This window comes from Equus asinus, chromosome 7 (assembly GCF_041296235.1).
Source record: "Equus asinus isolate D_3611 breed Donkey chromosome 7, EquAss-T2T_v2, whole genome shotgun sequence".
NCBI classification, from domain to species: domain Eukaryota; kingdom Metazoa; phylum Chordata; class Mammalia; order Perissodactyla; family Equidae; genus Equus; species Equus asinus.
The window spans coordinates 4,794,315-4,810,153 of record NC_091796.1 but is presented as its reverse complement, the minus strand read 5'-3'; the positions used below and the strand labels follow the sequence as shown (position 1 = coordinate 4,810,153).

The window sequence follows — 15,839 nt, the reverse complement described above, 5'->3', positions numbered from 1 at the left end:
ACTCACTTTTTCCATATTACAGTGATTATTACTTAACAGAGAATTTACATAAAAAGCAAGTCTGATAATTCAGTAATGACAAGAAAGAGATAAGCTGCGTATGTATGTGTTCACTAACTGCCTTATGCATATTTAGTCTAAGTTGTGAGAGAAACCTATGCAAAGCTTGGCACAGCCCTTGCCAAGGCTAGCTGAAAATAGCTGACAAAGTCTCTGTTGTTCACTTCTTCTTCTTCTTTTTTTGAAAGCTGTTTGCGGTTATTTTAAATTTTTTAAAAATGTGAACATTAATGTATAAATCATTCAACTATATTTGAGAAATAAAGACAAATAGTCATTACTATATAGCTCTGTTAGCGTTCTGATGTTTCTTTCTCGTCTAGACATGGAGGGACTTGTATGACTTAATCTCTCTAACCATATATGGTTGGGCATGTGCCTTCGATGACAGACCCTGCCTGGGGATGGGAGGGAGGTACCAGAAGCTTTTCCAAAAGAATATTTTGGATCCAGTTGCAGGACTGTTCCCATGATGCAAGATACCCATTCGTGAAGGAAGTCCTGCATTTCCTCTTCATCCAGATGTTGGTAGGAAAGGATGTCCCTGGCCCCTCCAGTTGTGGAATACTGTTCTTAGTGCAGTCTTGAGGAGCTTTGCCTTGCTTAGATGATATTCCTCCATATTCCTCTTGTTATGAGTGAATGGATAGCATGTTTACTGAGTCTCTGGATTTCTAATGTCATTTGTTGCCTTTATATGTGAGTGGTAACATAGCTGCTATAAAATTGGTGGGTTATAACCATTTTTGCATTCGTCACCAGTGTTTCCCAGGGTTCATTCCCCGCAAACTAGACATCATGATGCAGTTGAATATTATACCCAAATGTAATTCCAGTTAGAAGTGCTCGGGTAATGTAGAGCTACGTGAGGTTTCTTCGTAGGGCCTTTCGTAATCTGATGTGCCCTGTGAGATGTTTGCTGACTACTATTTCACAACCTTGTTTGGTCACGGAATCTCTTCTTCCTCCAACATCTTGCAGGATTTTGTTCTTCAGCAATACCTTCAGGAAATGCTGATAAACATGTTGCTCAATTTTCTCTCTGGCATTTCATTTTGCTCTGTAGGAAATCTGAGGCCAGCCTGATTTTTTGTTTCTTTCTAGGTAACCCTAACACCACCACCACCACCTGCTTAAATTTGTATAGGGCTCTTTTTATTACTGTTCTAAAAATGAAAGAGAAAAACAGCTGTGTATGTGTGTTCCGCAAGGCTCTATTTGCGGAGTCTGATGCAAAGATGCCGAGAGGGATGAAGGAAGAGACAGAACAGTTTGCCTCACAGAGCAGCATCCTTTTCCCAGTTTTCTGGTCATTTCAGGCCTTGCATTTCTGAATCTGGAGGAAAACAGTGGGAGAGGAACCTACTTCTGTTTTCAGGGGCAATTTGGTGTACAATGTAAAGGCCCTCCATTGTATTTTTTAGTCCATCACTCTTAAAAACCTACACCAACACAGAAAACTCACTGGCACTTAACACATTACCAAAACATGGGGTTGAGGGACTGTTTCTAGGTACTTTTCTATCTTCAAACTGTTTTAGACCCTTATAAGCAGCTCACTTGAGAGAACTTAAAAGGCAAAGCTTCTTTGTTTCCTTAATTTTCTACATTCAGTAGAGGTGACAGTGCTTCCTTTGTACCTCTCCTCAGTGGAGAAGAGTGTGTTCTCAGGGGTTAAGGAAACTCCTTCACTGCCCTCAAGTGGTATCAGAATAATTTGATATTGAAATCATAGAATCTGGGATTTTGCATAAAAAGGCAGAATGAATTGCTTCTGCATAGATTTGAATTGCAAAGGTAAAAGACCAACTTAAAAATTAGCACCAGGGTTAAAAAAACTACGAGCTTCATGGGATTAATATATTATACAAGTTAATTATTATATGAGTACAACACTCAGAATGGTACTTGACACATAGTAAGGCCTACGTGTCAGCTAATGTCGTTATTTGTGGTCTAATGTTATTGATTTGACCTTAATTCAGTTTACTTTCTTTCTTACTTGGTAGGTCAAACTGTGCTGAAAATATCCGCAAACACATATTACACACTGGCAAACACGAGGGAGTCAAGATGTACAACTGCCCCAAGTGTGACTATGGAACCAACGTCCCTGTGGAGTTCCGCAACCACCTGAAAGAGCAGCACCCTGACATCGAAAACCCTGACCTGGCCTACCTGCACGCCGGTAAGGGGCTGAGGCTGTCAAGATGATTGTGCTTTCTAAGAGGGTTTCGTTTCATTCATCACAATAGTTTTAATGATGTTTGTGCATTACCATCATGTGTTTTAATATAGTCGGGTATGTGGTAGTATCTGCTTCAAGACTTATAAAAAAATGCATTCCAGTCATATCCCAGTCAACCATGAAAACAGGTCTTTTCAATTATATTTTAGCAAGAGCAAATAATGCCAAAATAATTATCCCAGGACAACAAAGTTAATAACAGCAAATATTCAGAACACAGTTGAACTGATTGATAGTTGTTTCAGCTTCATATTTTGACTAATTGGTAAAATTTTTAATTAAAAAAATAATGTTTGTGATTTAAAATGTTATTCCCTATCCCTTTGTACCACCGTTTTCCAGTGAATACCTGGAAAGGAAGAGAATCTGACTGAGGAGAGAGAGCAGAACAACTTGGATGGGGTAACATAGTGCCGCTCATTGCCTAGAATCAGGAGGAGCTCGTCACATGGATTTTAGGGGGATCTTGGTGATGGCACAGGCTGCTAAGATTATTCCAACCTGGATGGATTAGAAATCAGATTCTGGAAGAATCAGAGATGTAGCAACAACTGCAGGCTTATTCCTGTAGCCCAGCTTTTTGTTTAATTAACAAGTATGCCTTGAGTGTTGTATTCTTACTGTGCAGAACAAGAAAATGATGGATCATGCATATGGGGACTTATTTGAGGAAATACTTACCCTGAAGGAAACTGAGAGAAAGTTCCCTAATGTAGCCCGAACAGTACTGTATTTAAATCATGCTGGTTGGTGTAGAGGATGTTTTAACAGATGCTTTGGGATCAGTTAGAGCTACGTTTAAACTCTACTTTGTCCCTTATTGACGTTATGACCTCAAGCAGACGGACCTCTTCATGCCTCAGATTTCTCCTGTGTAAATCTGCATGGTAGTATCTATTCAAAGGATCCTTGGGAGAATTTAAAGTGATAATCGCTATCAAGTTGTTAGCACAGTCCCTTTCATGCCTGGTAAGACCAGTGCAGAGGGGATAGTGGGTGTTGGTGATGCTGGAGATGTGACGGTGGTATTTAAAAGTCATGGGGAATCCCATCCCAAATGCAAGACTTCATTTGTAAAATATATAAACAGTATTTACTTATCTAATTTCTACATTAAAGGAAACAGACTTAGTGAGTAATTTGAGTCAGAATAATATTCTTAATGCATTTGACAATGTTTGCATATAAGGTTATTATTCATTTTCTGCTGATGTGTTTCTCTGTTTATATTCATATGATAAACTTTTTAAAGTAATGGTAGAATGCTGGACCTAGTAATCTCTGTTGTATCCAGGGCTGTTTTTGAAAAAGAAAAACAGAGGTCAGCACTCTTTGCAATTTGGTGAGGTTGTTACTGAAAAGGTTTCAAACTTGACAGTTTATCACGTTTAGTTCACAAAAACCGATAAAGTCAAGTTGAAATATCTTCTGGCCATGAGTACCTATGGGTTCTTCATTAATATGAATGCATGACAATACAGATGCCAGAAATACTACCTATGAAAAGAGGTTCTTCAGGAAACAGCCAAGCAAAACAGTCTAGATTGATGGTAGTTGTCAGCAAAGTACCACTTTCCAAGGTAGTTTTGCTATACCTGCTTCTCAAGGTGCAGTGTTGAACTCTTCTGTCTGTCCCCCACACTGCTGCAATTAGACATTAAAGATGGGTTATTTCCTTAAAATAAAGTATCTCTAACTTGTAAATGAAGTAAATACCAAAGAAAGGAGGAGGAAGCTAATTGCAGACCATAGAATTTATGTTTCTTTTGTTTTGCTGCACCGAAAGGATAGACAACTTTGCTTACAGTATTGCTGCACTGGGGATGCAAATGTTCCTTGGGGATATGCTTTGAGATGTCATTAGGGTACCAAAGTTTTGAGGGAAACTATCCTAGTTTTCTTGTGTATGTGTGTGATGCTCATGTGTGTATAATTCTAGTTTTCTGTTTATATTTTTATAGTTCTGTTAGAAACTTTTTTCTACTTAAGTATAGTAGGATTCCTCAGTATTTTCACAAACAAAATCCATGTGGTATATATGGAGGGTCAGTTGTTTATTCTTCTCTGTTCGTGGCAATATTGCTCTTCAGTAATAGTTTTGCTTGGATAAACTTAGCTAGGTTAAGAGAAAACTTTAAAATGGTAGTTTTTTAGACTGACTGACTGACTTTTTAACCTTTTAATTCTGAATCATCTGTAATACATTTAAGGATATGTGAAACGAGCCTTCCTTCATAGAAAAATAAGATACCGAGTCAAACTGTTGCTGCTCTTCATTCCATATTGCTTAGTAGTGGAATTGGGCACCACAGTTGTTGAACCCCTCCTGGTGGGCGGTACCACAGTGGCATAAGGTCTTCAGAGTGGGGTGTGCGCTGTCCTCAAGGATACTGTCAGCTGCGTTCTCTGGTATCTGTATGCTATTCATGTGTTGAGACTTCTGTTACCAAACTCAGTGAAGCATATCATGCAATTCTTTTAATAAAAGGTTGAGGTTAAAACTAACCAAAAACAAACAAACAAAATCACTCTGATCCTGACTTGGCTATACCATGTCTATCAAACATCTAGAAGACCATTAAACAACAGCAACAGAAAAGATGGTGAATAGTGTCATGTGGGGTATTTTAAATTTTAGTTGAGATAGTATTTGGAAATTTATATATTAAAATTAGATATTTTGGGGGCTGGCCCCGTGGCCGAGTGGTTAAATTTGGGTGCTCTGCTTTGGCGGCCCAGGGTTTCACCACTTCAGTTCCTGGGCACAGACATGGCACCACTCATCAGGCCACGCTGAGGCGGCATCCCACATAGCAGAGCCAGAAGGACATACAACTAGAATGTACAACTATGTACTGGGGGGCTTTGGGGAGAAGAAGAAAAAAAAGAAGAAGAAGAAGATTGGCAATGGATGTTAGCTCAGGTGCGAATCTCTAAAAAAAAATGAGGTATTTTATTTTTTGTTGGAAAACAGTTCTGCAGAGAGATTTTCCTGTGGCTGTGTGCTTCCCTGAGTGTGTCCACGTTGAGATGTACCTACAGTGATGTAGGTGGTGTAATTTATGCAAAGACTGTGGAACCTGAGTTCCATGGAGACCAGAGTCACATCCCTGTGTGCCATTTTGTAAGGCTGGCAGATCTCTGGACATCTCTGAGCTTCAGATTCCTTATCAGTGACGTTAGGAGTCTGAATTAGCAATGTCCAAAGACCCTCCCAGCTGTAGCATCCTGTGTTTCTGTGGGTGCAGCCTTTTGGGGGGCTAGATTTTGACTTCAGCCCTCATACCTTTGTTAAATGACTTTGGAAACTTTGTTTGAACTCAGTGGGCCTCAGTTTCCCCTTTGTAGGAGGAGGAGAGTGATGCCCACGACACAGCTTTTTTATGATCCCCAAGAGGGAATACAGTGTGTAAACTTTCACCCATGGTTACTTGGTTTTCTCCTTCTCTGTTGCTTCTGTTGATGATTCACTGTCTTTTTTCTCAGTTAATTTGAGGAACTAGAAAAATGATTTGGGTATCATTTTCCGTGTCATACTCCAGAGAATTGAAGGGTATATGTGAGCTTTAATTTTGCTTGTTGCTTTTTTCAAAAAACAAGGGAAAAGTGGTTATTTTTAAAATAAAAGTGGGTTATTTAGAAATGTAGTATTCGATTTTCAGGCAGTTTGAGATTTTCTAGTTATCTTTTTGTTAACTATTGAAATGATAACATAAATTGATTTTTAGCTTACATCTACTGTGCTTACAGAACATAATCTTAATTATTCCAATCCTTTGAAATTTGTTTACACTTTATGCCCTGCATATGGTGAGTTTTGGTAGATGTTTGAGAGTTACTAGAAAGGAATGCAAATAATGGTGTTGTTCGGGGCCATATTCTAGTTCCCTGTATATCATTCATGTCAAGTTAGTTCACTGTGGTGTTCAGACTGTCTGTATTCTTACCAATGTTTTTATGCTGGCTCTGTCAACTAAGAGAGGGATATTAATGTTGCCTGCTATGATTGTGAATGTGTCTATTTTTCTTTTTAATTCTGTTAATTTTGGCTTTATGTATTTTGAAAATACATCACTGGATACTTGCAACTTTAGGATTGTTTTATGCACATACACTCCTATGATAAAGAATATATATGTATTCCCTTATAATTATGAAATGTTCCTTCTTATCTGTAGTAATACTTCTTGCCATCAGTCTATGCTTCATATTGGTATAGCTGCACCAGCTTCCTTATAAGCTGCATACAGCTGCATTTTGTTTCTTTATCTGCTCTGACCATTTTAATCTTTTATGTGAAATAGTCTTTTACTTTAGTATTTATACTAAATATAATATTTGTATAGTCATTATAGTCAAAAATCGAAACTCCCCAAGTGTCCCTCAAGTAGAATGTATGCAGGTGGCGTATTTACCTCATGGAGCACTCTACAGCAATGAGAGTGAGCGAGCTCCAACTAAAGCAAGAATGTGAGTAACAGTTGTATCATTGGAGGAACTAAGCCAAACACAAAGGAGGGTATTTGTATGATTCCATTTTTATTAAATATAAAAGCAGCCAAAACTAATCTTTGGTGTTGGAAACCAGCGTGTGTTTTTCCCTTGGTGGCAGCGGTCCCTGGGATGAGGACTGCAGGTGCTACTGATGTTCTGCTGCTTATCCTCACGTTGAGACACGATTGTGTTCAGTTGGAGAAAGTTCTTCAAGCTCTTCCTTGAGTTGTGCACTTTCTGTATATACTTAAAGAAAACACAAGACAGGATTCCTTTACCCCCCAAATTTCTAAAGAGGTTCATTTAAGTCCACTCTAGATAGAATACTATGAAATTTTACAATCACATTAATCCTCACAAAATTAATATCAAATTAAAAGTGACCAGAATTATTTTTGTCATTGTACATTATAATTTTTTAATTTAGTGAAATTCATTTCACCTCAAAAATGATCTTTGTATTTTTAGCAACTGTATTTCTACCGTCTCTCTTATCCAGGAATAAGTTTCACGTTCATTCACTACACCTTGAGAGAGAATTAAATACACTGTGTGTGTGCAGTACAAGTGACCTTTAATCGGACTTGGGTGGTTATGTCGCAGAATGCTTTAAACAACCTGAGAGCAGGGAGCGTGAAGATGGAGAAGCCAAGGAGAGGGCAGAGGCGAGCATGCTGAGGCTCTGCTGCTTGTGCCTGAGAAGAAAGGGTTGTTTCGTCTCACGAGTTCCAAGTGACAGACTTGTAGTTATGTGTCTGCAGCTCAGAGAGCTTGTTTGCTCTTGAAGCAATGCTCATTGCTTGTGGATAAATGCCCCCTCGAAGACCCAGATGTGGAGTGGTCACTTTCCCATATTATGAGCACTGCGTTGAGACCAGGAAGTTGATTTATTTTTTGTTTTCCTCTGAGAAACTGGGACTTTAAATGTAGTAAATCTTTATGTCTTTTGTAAAGGTAGTGATCAAATGGTGTTCTCTTTTCAGGGGAAATTAAGCATTAAGTGATGAATGATATTTTCCCTAATTTCCTTAGTTTTCCACTGTCATAGTTTTTTAATCATATTTGAGTTGGTATGATTTTCATCAGTTCTCATATATTAAGACTTAACCATGTAAAAATATACATTAGATTATTACATGTGCAGTGTGATAGCACATGAATCTATCAGACTCTCTTCACAAATTGGGATTTTCATCTTCTCTAAGATAATTTTTTTTCTTCCTTATAAAATGTATTATTCAACTGCCTTCCATAGCATTTTTCTCTAACCCAGTTATAAGGATAACAATGTGAAAGTTTGGCTCTTATCAAAACTCCAAATCCTTTTTCTTTCCAATGGTAACTGATCCAGTGCCATTTAAACTGTACATAATGTAGGCCTTAATTCTATCCCATGCATCACTTTATACTTACGCAGGTTGAATTTCATATTCCACCTCTGAGCCTATTTGCTTAATTAATCGCAGTTAAGATAAAACAGCTGTAGACTTTTGTATCTTAACCATTCCCTCTCATTTAGCGGTATATTCAAATTTCCTAGTATAAAAAATCTTCATCGTTAATTAAAAACATTAGCATTCTGATATAAAGAGTCTTGTAGAATGGAGTCTTTTCCCAAATTCCTTGGCCCTCTATTTTTAACCCTGTTACTTTCATCCCCTTTTGTTACTTGGATGCTCTGACACATGTCATGACATTTTGTACAATAATTCATTTCGTGAAAAGGTCCAAAAATCTCCGAAAATCCTGACACTTTCTCATTGGCTCTCCCTTACATAAACCAATTATTACTTCAACCTAAAAAGGAACTAAATTTTTTCTGACATGATTGCCTTTGGTAAATCCATGCTGACTCACTCCTATTAAAATGTACTTCTCCAAATGTATCATTAAGCTCATCCATAAGTATCATCTCGAATTTATTTCCTAATATAGATGTTATCCTTACAGCTCTGTAATTTTCAGCCTCTCCCCTCTTTCTTTTTACCCTTCAGACTGGATTCCTTGTTTTCCAGTCTTCTGATACTTCACCACTAACAAAAGACTTCCTAAAATAATTAACACTTCAACGATTTGGTTCTTTAACCTCAGACATCATCCATGGGTTAATTTACTCCTTTTCTTAACTGCCTGCTAAATGTTTTTGTTCCTTTCTGACTCCTGTCTAAAATATTCTAGCGTCTTCTGTAGGGTGGTGTCCTCAGTGTCCGTCATGGCCTGGCGGATTTGATATTTTGGAAACTGCCCTTCTCTTCATGTGCTTTCTCACTGTCAGTCCTGTTGGAGCTCCTAAGTTCAGAACTAACTCTCTTACATACTTTATAGTCAATGGGTGAGTAATGTCACAGCAGTGTTTTTCATCAGCCTACTTTTTCAGTAATGTAATTGCTATCCAGGATCATCTCATTTGTGGTTGTTAATCAGTAAATATACTATTTACTGATAAGTTAAGCAGACCCTCTGAACTCAGCACTATTTCTCTTTTATTGAGTAGTATACTGAAATAGGTTTTTAAAAAATGTTCCAATTAAACATTCTTAAATATTTTAAAATTTAATCTGCTTAACAATAAGTACGTTCTCTCCAACGTTTCTTCAAACTGTCTAAAAAACTTCCTTCATCTGCTTAACAGTGTGGATCAGGATTAAGGAAATATTTGCCACCATATGTCTCTCTGGTCCACCCTTCTGCCTCTTCTGTCTCTCAGTCCTGCAGGAGGGCAGTCCTAATTGTTCTGGCGTCATCCGAATTGTACTTATGTATGGTTTCCTATTTCAGGCGAGTCATGTGTAGTACTGAAGAACTCCCTTACCCTATGCTGTCACGTTTTGCATTTTCACTTACAAAGAGAGAAAGAGGAAGGGTAGCAATAGTGTCTGTGCCAGGCTTTTCTCTGGGCCATTAAATCTTCAAAACAAATCTCTTTGGTAGGTGTTATTCTCAATTTCCTGATTTTAAAAATGAATTTTCAGGAGGTTAGCTTGCCTGAGGAGAATATATAACTACAGTGTGGCCGAGTGAAATCCATACCCGTTTGTCTGCGACAGTTTTCCAGTTACATAATTCAGCATTTACAAGAGCTTTAAAAAAAATGGGCATCTCTGAGTTAATGAAATTCTTATCATGGGAGCCTTAACATTTTGGAGTTTTAAGACTTCAGATAATCTGAAAACGAGTACTAGGAAGTAGCATGGTATAATATAATAAAAAAAAAAAAGCCACCAGGATAAATGTTTTCACAGTCGTACTTCTGCCTAGGGCAGAGCCGGGTGGGTGGATGGACGGATGGAATCAGGTGAACTAGGTTTTAGTGTCCTGGCTTTATTGTGGGTGAGATGCGTGACTGTACACAGGTCCCTCAGCCGTTCTGTGTGCATTCTCAACTGCAACATGAATAACAGTGTTCAGCCTTTCTTCTGAATATGAGGTTCAAATTAAATAATACTAGGAAAGAGCTTTGAAAATCATCATGGGTATTGAGATTTTCTTTAAAGGAAAAATGTGTTGGGCTTGTTATTGCTGTTTTAATAGCAGGAAAGTAGACAGAAAGGACTTGAACGATTTTTTTTGCATTTATTTCACATTGCTCTTAAGAGTAATGGATCTCATACCTCTGTAAATGTGTACATGTATTAGTAGTCGTATACATATTAGCATGATGGTCTCAGCACATAGGCAAAGTTAGGGCTAGAAAAGGTCTATATAAAACTGTTTTCAGAGTGGAAACTTATGACGTAATTTATTTGAATTATTTTTACTCTTTGTATGTTATCTCTTATACTCTATATTTTAAAAACTATTTTTTAAAAAAGAATATCCTGAAATAATGTCCTTTCTGGTGTAGATTTTAGTGGTCTGTGAAGTCCTTTATGGCATTCACAACATTTAAAATAAAGTCCAAGTACACAATCAAAACACAGCTTTTGTTAGTAACACCTAATAGCATTGGCTAAAGGTACCTGAAATTCCTATAACTCCATGCAGTCAGTTTTGGTGAACTGCAGGCTCAGAGCACTAAGGCTCGTCCCCTCACTACATGATCTTAAAGAGAAGTTTTAAACTGGTGGTTAATTTTTTTCCAGGAAAAACTCTAGCCTCTTCTTTCTTGGAGGCCTAGCTAAGCATAATTAGCTGTATAATTCAGAGCCACATTAAAACTTTCCTTTAGACTTCTTTCCTTGCTGCTGCAAGGTTATACAGGCACATGACAGGATGGTGACCTCATCAGCAGGCAAAATTGTGATCTTGTCTGGACCAACATTTGCTGCATTCATTAACTGAACTCTGAAAGTTAGAATAGTTTTTTTTTTTTTAAAAAAAGGAAACGAAATTGTGATCTTATCCTCCCTGACAACTTCATTTATCAAAATTTTAAGGGAAAAAAATTGTAGAAAGTTATAGTGGGGGCAGTATGATTTTATCAGGTGATTGATGTGTCTTTTATTTTTATATAGACTTTTTATCAACTGTTTAATTCAATATAATTTATATATTTTAAAAATTTACACACCCTCTCTGATGTATCTTGACCCCAACTAAAATGCAATTTTATATGAGGGAAACAAGATAGGTGTTGACAAGTCCTACTGCTGATGCTACATAACAGGTTACTGTTTCCATTGAAGTCATTTAGAGAAGAAAAGTATTATAAATTCTTTCAAATTATGAGGGAAATTTAGATATACTGTTTAATAAGCTTTGAAATTTAATTCAGAAGATGAAAAAATGCACATTATTGTTTGCAGCTTTATTTCTATTTTTAATGAGCAAAATTACCATTTAGTAAGATTTCCTTGTTGTAAGTTTTTATTTTGAAATAATTTTAAACTTCCAGAAAAGATAGTACCGAGAGTTCCCATATATCCTTTCTCCAACTTCCCCAAATGTTAGCATCCTATATAACCAAAGTACAATTACCAAAACCAAGGACACTAGCATTAGTACAATACTACCTTCCAAACTGTATTCTTTATTCAGATTTCAGCAGTTTTTCCATCATGTCATCTTTCTTTTCCAGAATTCTGCTCAGGAACCAACATGCCCATCAGTTCTTGTGTCTCCTTAGTCTTGTCCAATCCATGACACTTTTTCAGTCTTTCGTGTCCTTAATACTTTTAAAGAATATGGATGAGTTACTTTGTAGAATGTCCCTTATTTTGCATTAGTCTGATGTTTACTCGTGATTCAGTTGAGATTTTTTAAGAATTCCCCAGAATAGATGTGCAGCCATCAGGGGTACCGTATAGTGGATGATGCAGCCTGGATCAGTTGAGTAAGGAGGTGTCTTCATATTTCTCTACTACAAACTTGCTGTTTTCCCCTTTTTAATTAATAGGCATCTCAGGGGAGATGATTTCAGATTATGCAAATAGCATGCTTCTCCTCAAGGATTTGCCCACTAATTTTGACATTCATTAGTGGATCTTGCCTGTAACAAAATCTGTGGAGTTCTAATGGTGATTTTCTCTTTCTTTCATTCCTTCTACATTTAATTGGAATCCTTCTTTAAGGAATATCTGTCTCTTCTCTCCCAATTATTTCTTATTCTAATAATTTTTATCAGTATGGGTTTATTTTACTCTATGGTTTATTATTCAATATCATTGTTATTTATTTTCTCGCTCAAACTGCTCCAGCATTGGCCACTGCAAACCCTTTCAGGTAGACTCCTGTGGCCTTTGATGTACTCCCATTCTTTTATGAGCAGTTCTTTACTTCCTGGAACCACAGTGTGCTCCAGGCTCATCTGGTGGTTTCCCTGCCCCGGTGCATGAAATCAACCTCTTCTTTAAGGAGGCTTGGTTACTTTTATTGGAGAATGGTATTTAGAAACCAAGATGTGTACACTGTGTGTACTCACTACTTCGGTGCACCCTTCACATGTGGGCCTTCTCACCAGACGGAAGTAGGAAACATATGTGTGCACAGTAACCCCCGCATTCCCATAAATGTATCCATCTAAAACATAAATTATCTTAGACTAAATATAAGAACTAAAACTATAAGACCCTTAGTAGAAAACATATGAACAAATCTTTGTGACCTTTGATTAAGCAGTGGTTTCTTGGATATGACACCAAAAGCATAGGCAATAAAAGAAAAAAAATAGATAAATTGGACTTCATATATACACAATGCAATTCTACTCAGCCATAAAAAAGATGAAATCTTGCCATTTGTGACAACATGGATGGACCTTGAGGGTGTTATGCTAAGTGAAATAAGTCAGACGAAGAAAGTCAATTACCATGTGATTTCGTGCATAAGTAGAAAATAAAAACAACCACCACATAGATAGAGATTAGATTGGTGGTTACCAGAGGCAAAGTGGGGAGGGGAGAGGGAGAATGGGGTGACAGAGCACATGTGTATGGTGACGAACGGTGACAAGTCTTTGGGTGGTGAACATAATGTAGTCTACAGAGAAATTGAAATATAATGATGTACGCCTAAAATTTTTATAATGTTATAAACCAACGTTACCTCAATAAATAAAACAAAAAACCCGCAAACTTTTGTGCTTCAAAGGACACCGTCAAGAAGATGAAAGGAAAACGTATAAACTGAAAAATAAATTGCAAATCTATCTGATAAGCAACTTTTATCCAGAATATATAAAGAACACATAACTCAAAAAGAACAAGGCAAATAACCTAATTAAAAAATGGGCAAAGCGTCTGAATGGTCATTTTTCTAAAGAAGATACATAAATAGCCAGTAAACACATGAAAAGATGCTCAACATCATTACTTGTTAGGGAGATGCAAATCAAAACAACAATGAAATACCACATCTGGTTGTTTACTCTTTTTGACAATTATAAATAGAGCTGCTATAAACATGTACATATAGGTTTCTGTGTGAATATGAGGTTTCATTTCTCTTGGGTCAATACCCAGAAATGAGATACCTGGATGATATCGTATGTATATATATTTAACTTCGAAAGAAAACTGTCGAACTGTTTTCCAAAGTGTCTGTACGTTTGACATTCCCACCAGCAGTGTGTGAGTGTCCCAGTTGCCCTACATCTCCATCAGCACTTAGTATTGTCAGTTTTTTTTAAGTCGTTCTAAGAGGCGTTTAGTGGTATTTCATGGTTTTAATTTGTGTTTGGTCACTAATGATGTTGATTATCAATGCTTATTTGCCATCTGTATATTTTCTTTGATGAAGTGTGTATGGAAATATTTTTGCCTGTTTTTTCATTGGGATATTGACTTTTGAAAGTTTAAAAAATACTTTTGTTACAAGACCTGTGTCAGATATATGATTTTCAAATACTTTCTCTCAGGCTGTGACTTGTCTTTTTTTCCTCTTAACAGTGTCTTTCACAGAGCAAAAGTTTTTAATATTCATGAAGTCCAGTTGGTTAATGTATTTCCTTTATGATTTGTACTTTTGATATAGTATCTAGAAACCATTTGCCTAATTCAAGTTACAAAGATTAATTCCTGTTTTTTCTTCTGGAAGCTTTATGCTTTCTCATCTGATATTTGGATCTGTGGTCTGTTTTGAGTCAAAGTTTGTATAGCCTGAGGTATAGGTCAGGGTTCTTTTTTTTTTTTTCTCTTACATATGGGTGTTTTATTTTTTTGAGCAACGTTTGTTGAAAATGCTGTCCTTCTCTGCAGAAATGCCTTTGCACTTTTGTTGAAAATCAGTTGGCAGTATTTCTCTAAGTCGGTTTCTTTCCGCTGTATTACCATAGCAGTTTCTGAAATTAAGCTTCCATGGGTTTTAAATGTTACCCCTAAATTCCCGTAATTGGATGCATGTATTTCCCTTTGACTTCATGTATCCCGTCTCTTCATTGCTCTGTGAGCCAGTAAAACTCATTGAGCATCAGTCTGATTTGTCACTGTCTTGTCCTTCTCCTGAATGACATTCTGACTGAAGGGAGCTTACTATGCCTGATATTTGTTATAACCGATCATTCAAAAAATCTTATGAACCAAGAAAATGACATGTGCGTATTTACATTTAGAATATAGTGACCAGTGAAATTATTGTTCCTTAATTCTTTATATTATTGAATAAGAAAAGGCTTTCACTTTTTTGCTTATAATATGGTTCTTCTCTGGTTAGCTTTGTTATCATTATAAACAGTACTTAGTAATTTTGTATTTTGTATTCATCATATTTTTCTTACTAGCTAAGAAATCCACTTAAAAAAATTTACTGCTACCACTTCACACCCATTAGGATGGAAAGAAATAAAATAAGAAGTGTTGGCAAGAATGTAGAGAAATTGAAACCTTTCTGCACTGTTGGTGGGAATGTAAAATAATGCAGCTGCTATGGGAACTGTTTGGTGGTTCCCCCCAAAACTAAAAGTAGAACTGCCATATGATCCAGCATTTCCACTTCTGGCTATTTATCCAAAAGAAATGAAAGCAGATCTCAAGATATTTCATAACGCTTTCATAGCAACATTGTTCACAATAGCCAAAAGGTAGAAGCAACCTACATGTCCATCGATGAATGAATGGATAAAGAAAATGCAGTACATACATACAATGGAATAATACGTGGGAAGTTCTGACACATGCTACACATGGGTGAACCTTGAGGATATTATGTGTGTATATATTATACAAATACTGTATGATTTCACTTATGTGAGGTATCAAGAATAGTCAAACTCACAGAAATAGAAAGTGGAATCGTGGTTGCCAGGGGCTGAAGGAAGGGGCATGGGGAGTAATTATTTAATAGGTACAGAGTTTCAGCTTTGCAATATGAAAAAATTCTGGAGATTGATTGTACAATAATGTGAATATACTTAACACTACTGAACAGTATTAAAAATGGTTAAGAAGGGGGGCCAGCCCCGTGGCTGAGTGGTTAAGTTCATATGCTCCGCTTCAGCAGCCCAGGGTTTCGTCAGTTCAGATCCTGAGCGTGGACCTAGCACTGCTCATTGGGCCATGCTGAGGTGGCGTCCCACGTAGCATAACCAGAAGGACCTTCAACTACAATATACAACTATGTACTGGGGGGCCTTGGGGAGAAGAAAAAAAAAAGAAGAAGAAGA

General features: G+C 37.0%; 1 protein-coding gene across 3 annotated transcripts in view; it reads left to right on the top strand.

Moving 5' to 3' along the window:
• The window catches only part of ZNF407 (zinc finger protein 407), a 448,885-nt gene that overhangs the window by 300,034 nt on the left and 133,012 nt on the right, over positions 1 to 15,839 (top strand). For 2 of the 3 annotated variants that reach the window (XR_011504354.1, XM_070512851.1), the window contains exon 8: positions 2,070 to 2,248. Coding sequence is in view for 2 of the 3 variants with exons in the window: in XM_070512851.1 (XP_070368952.1) it covers positions 2,070 to 2,248 (179 nt within the window). In the remaining variant the exon portion in view is untranslated. Of the gene's footprint in view, positions 1 to 2,069; positions 2,249 to 2,650; positions 6,474 to 15,839 lie in introns of those variants that run through there. The other variant, XM_070512852.1, reaches the window with a different exon arrangement.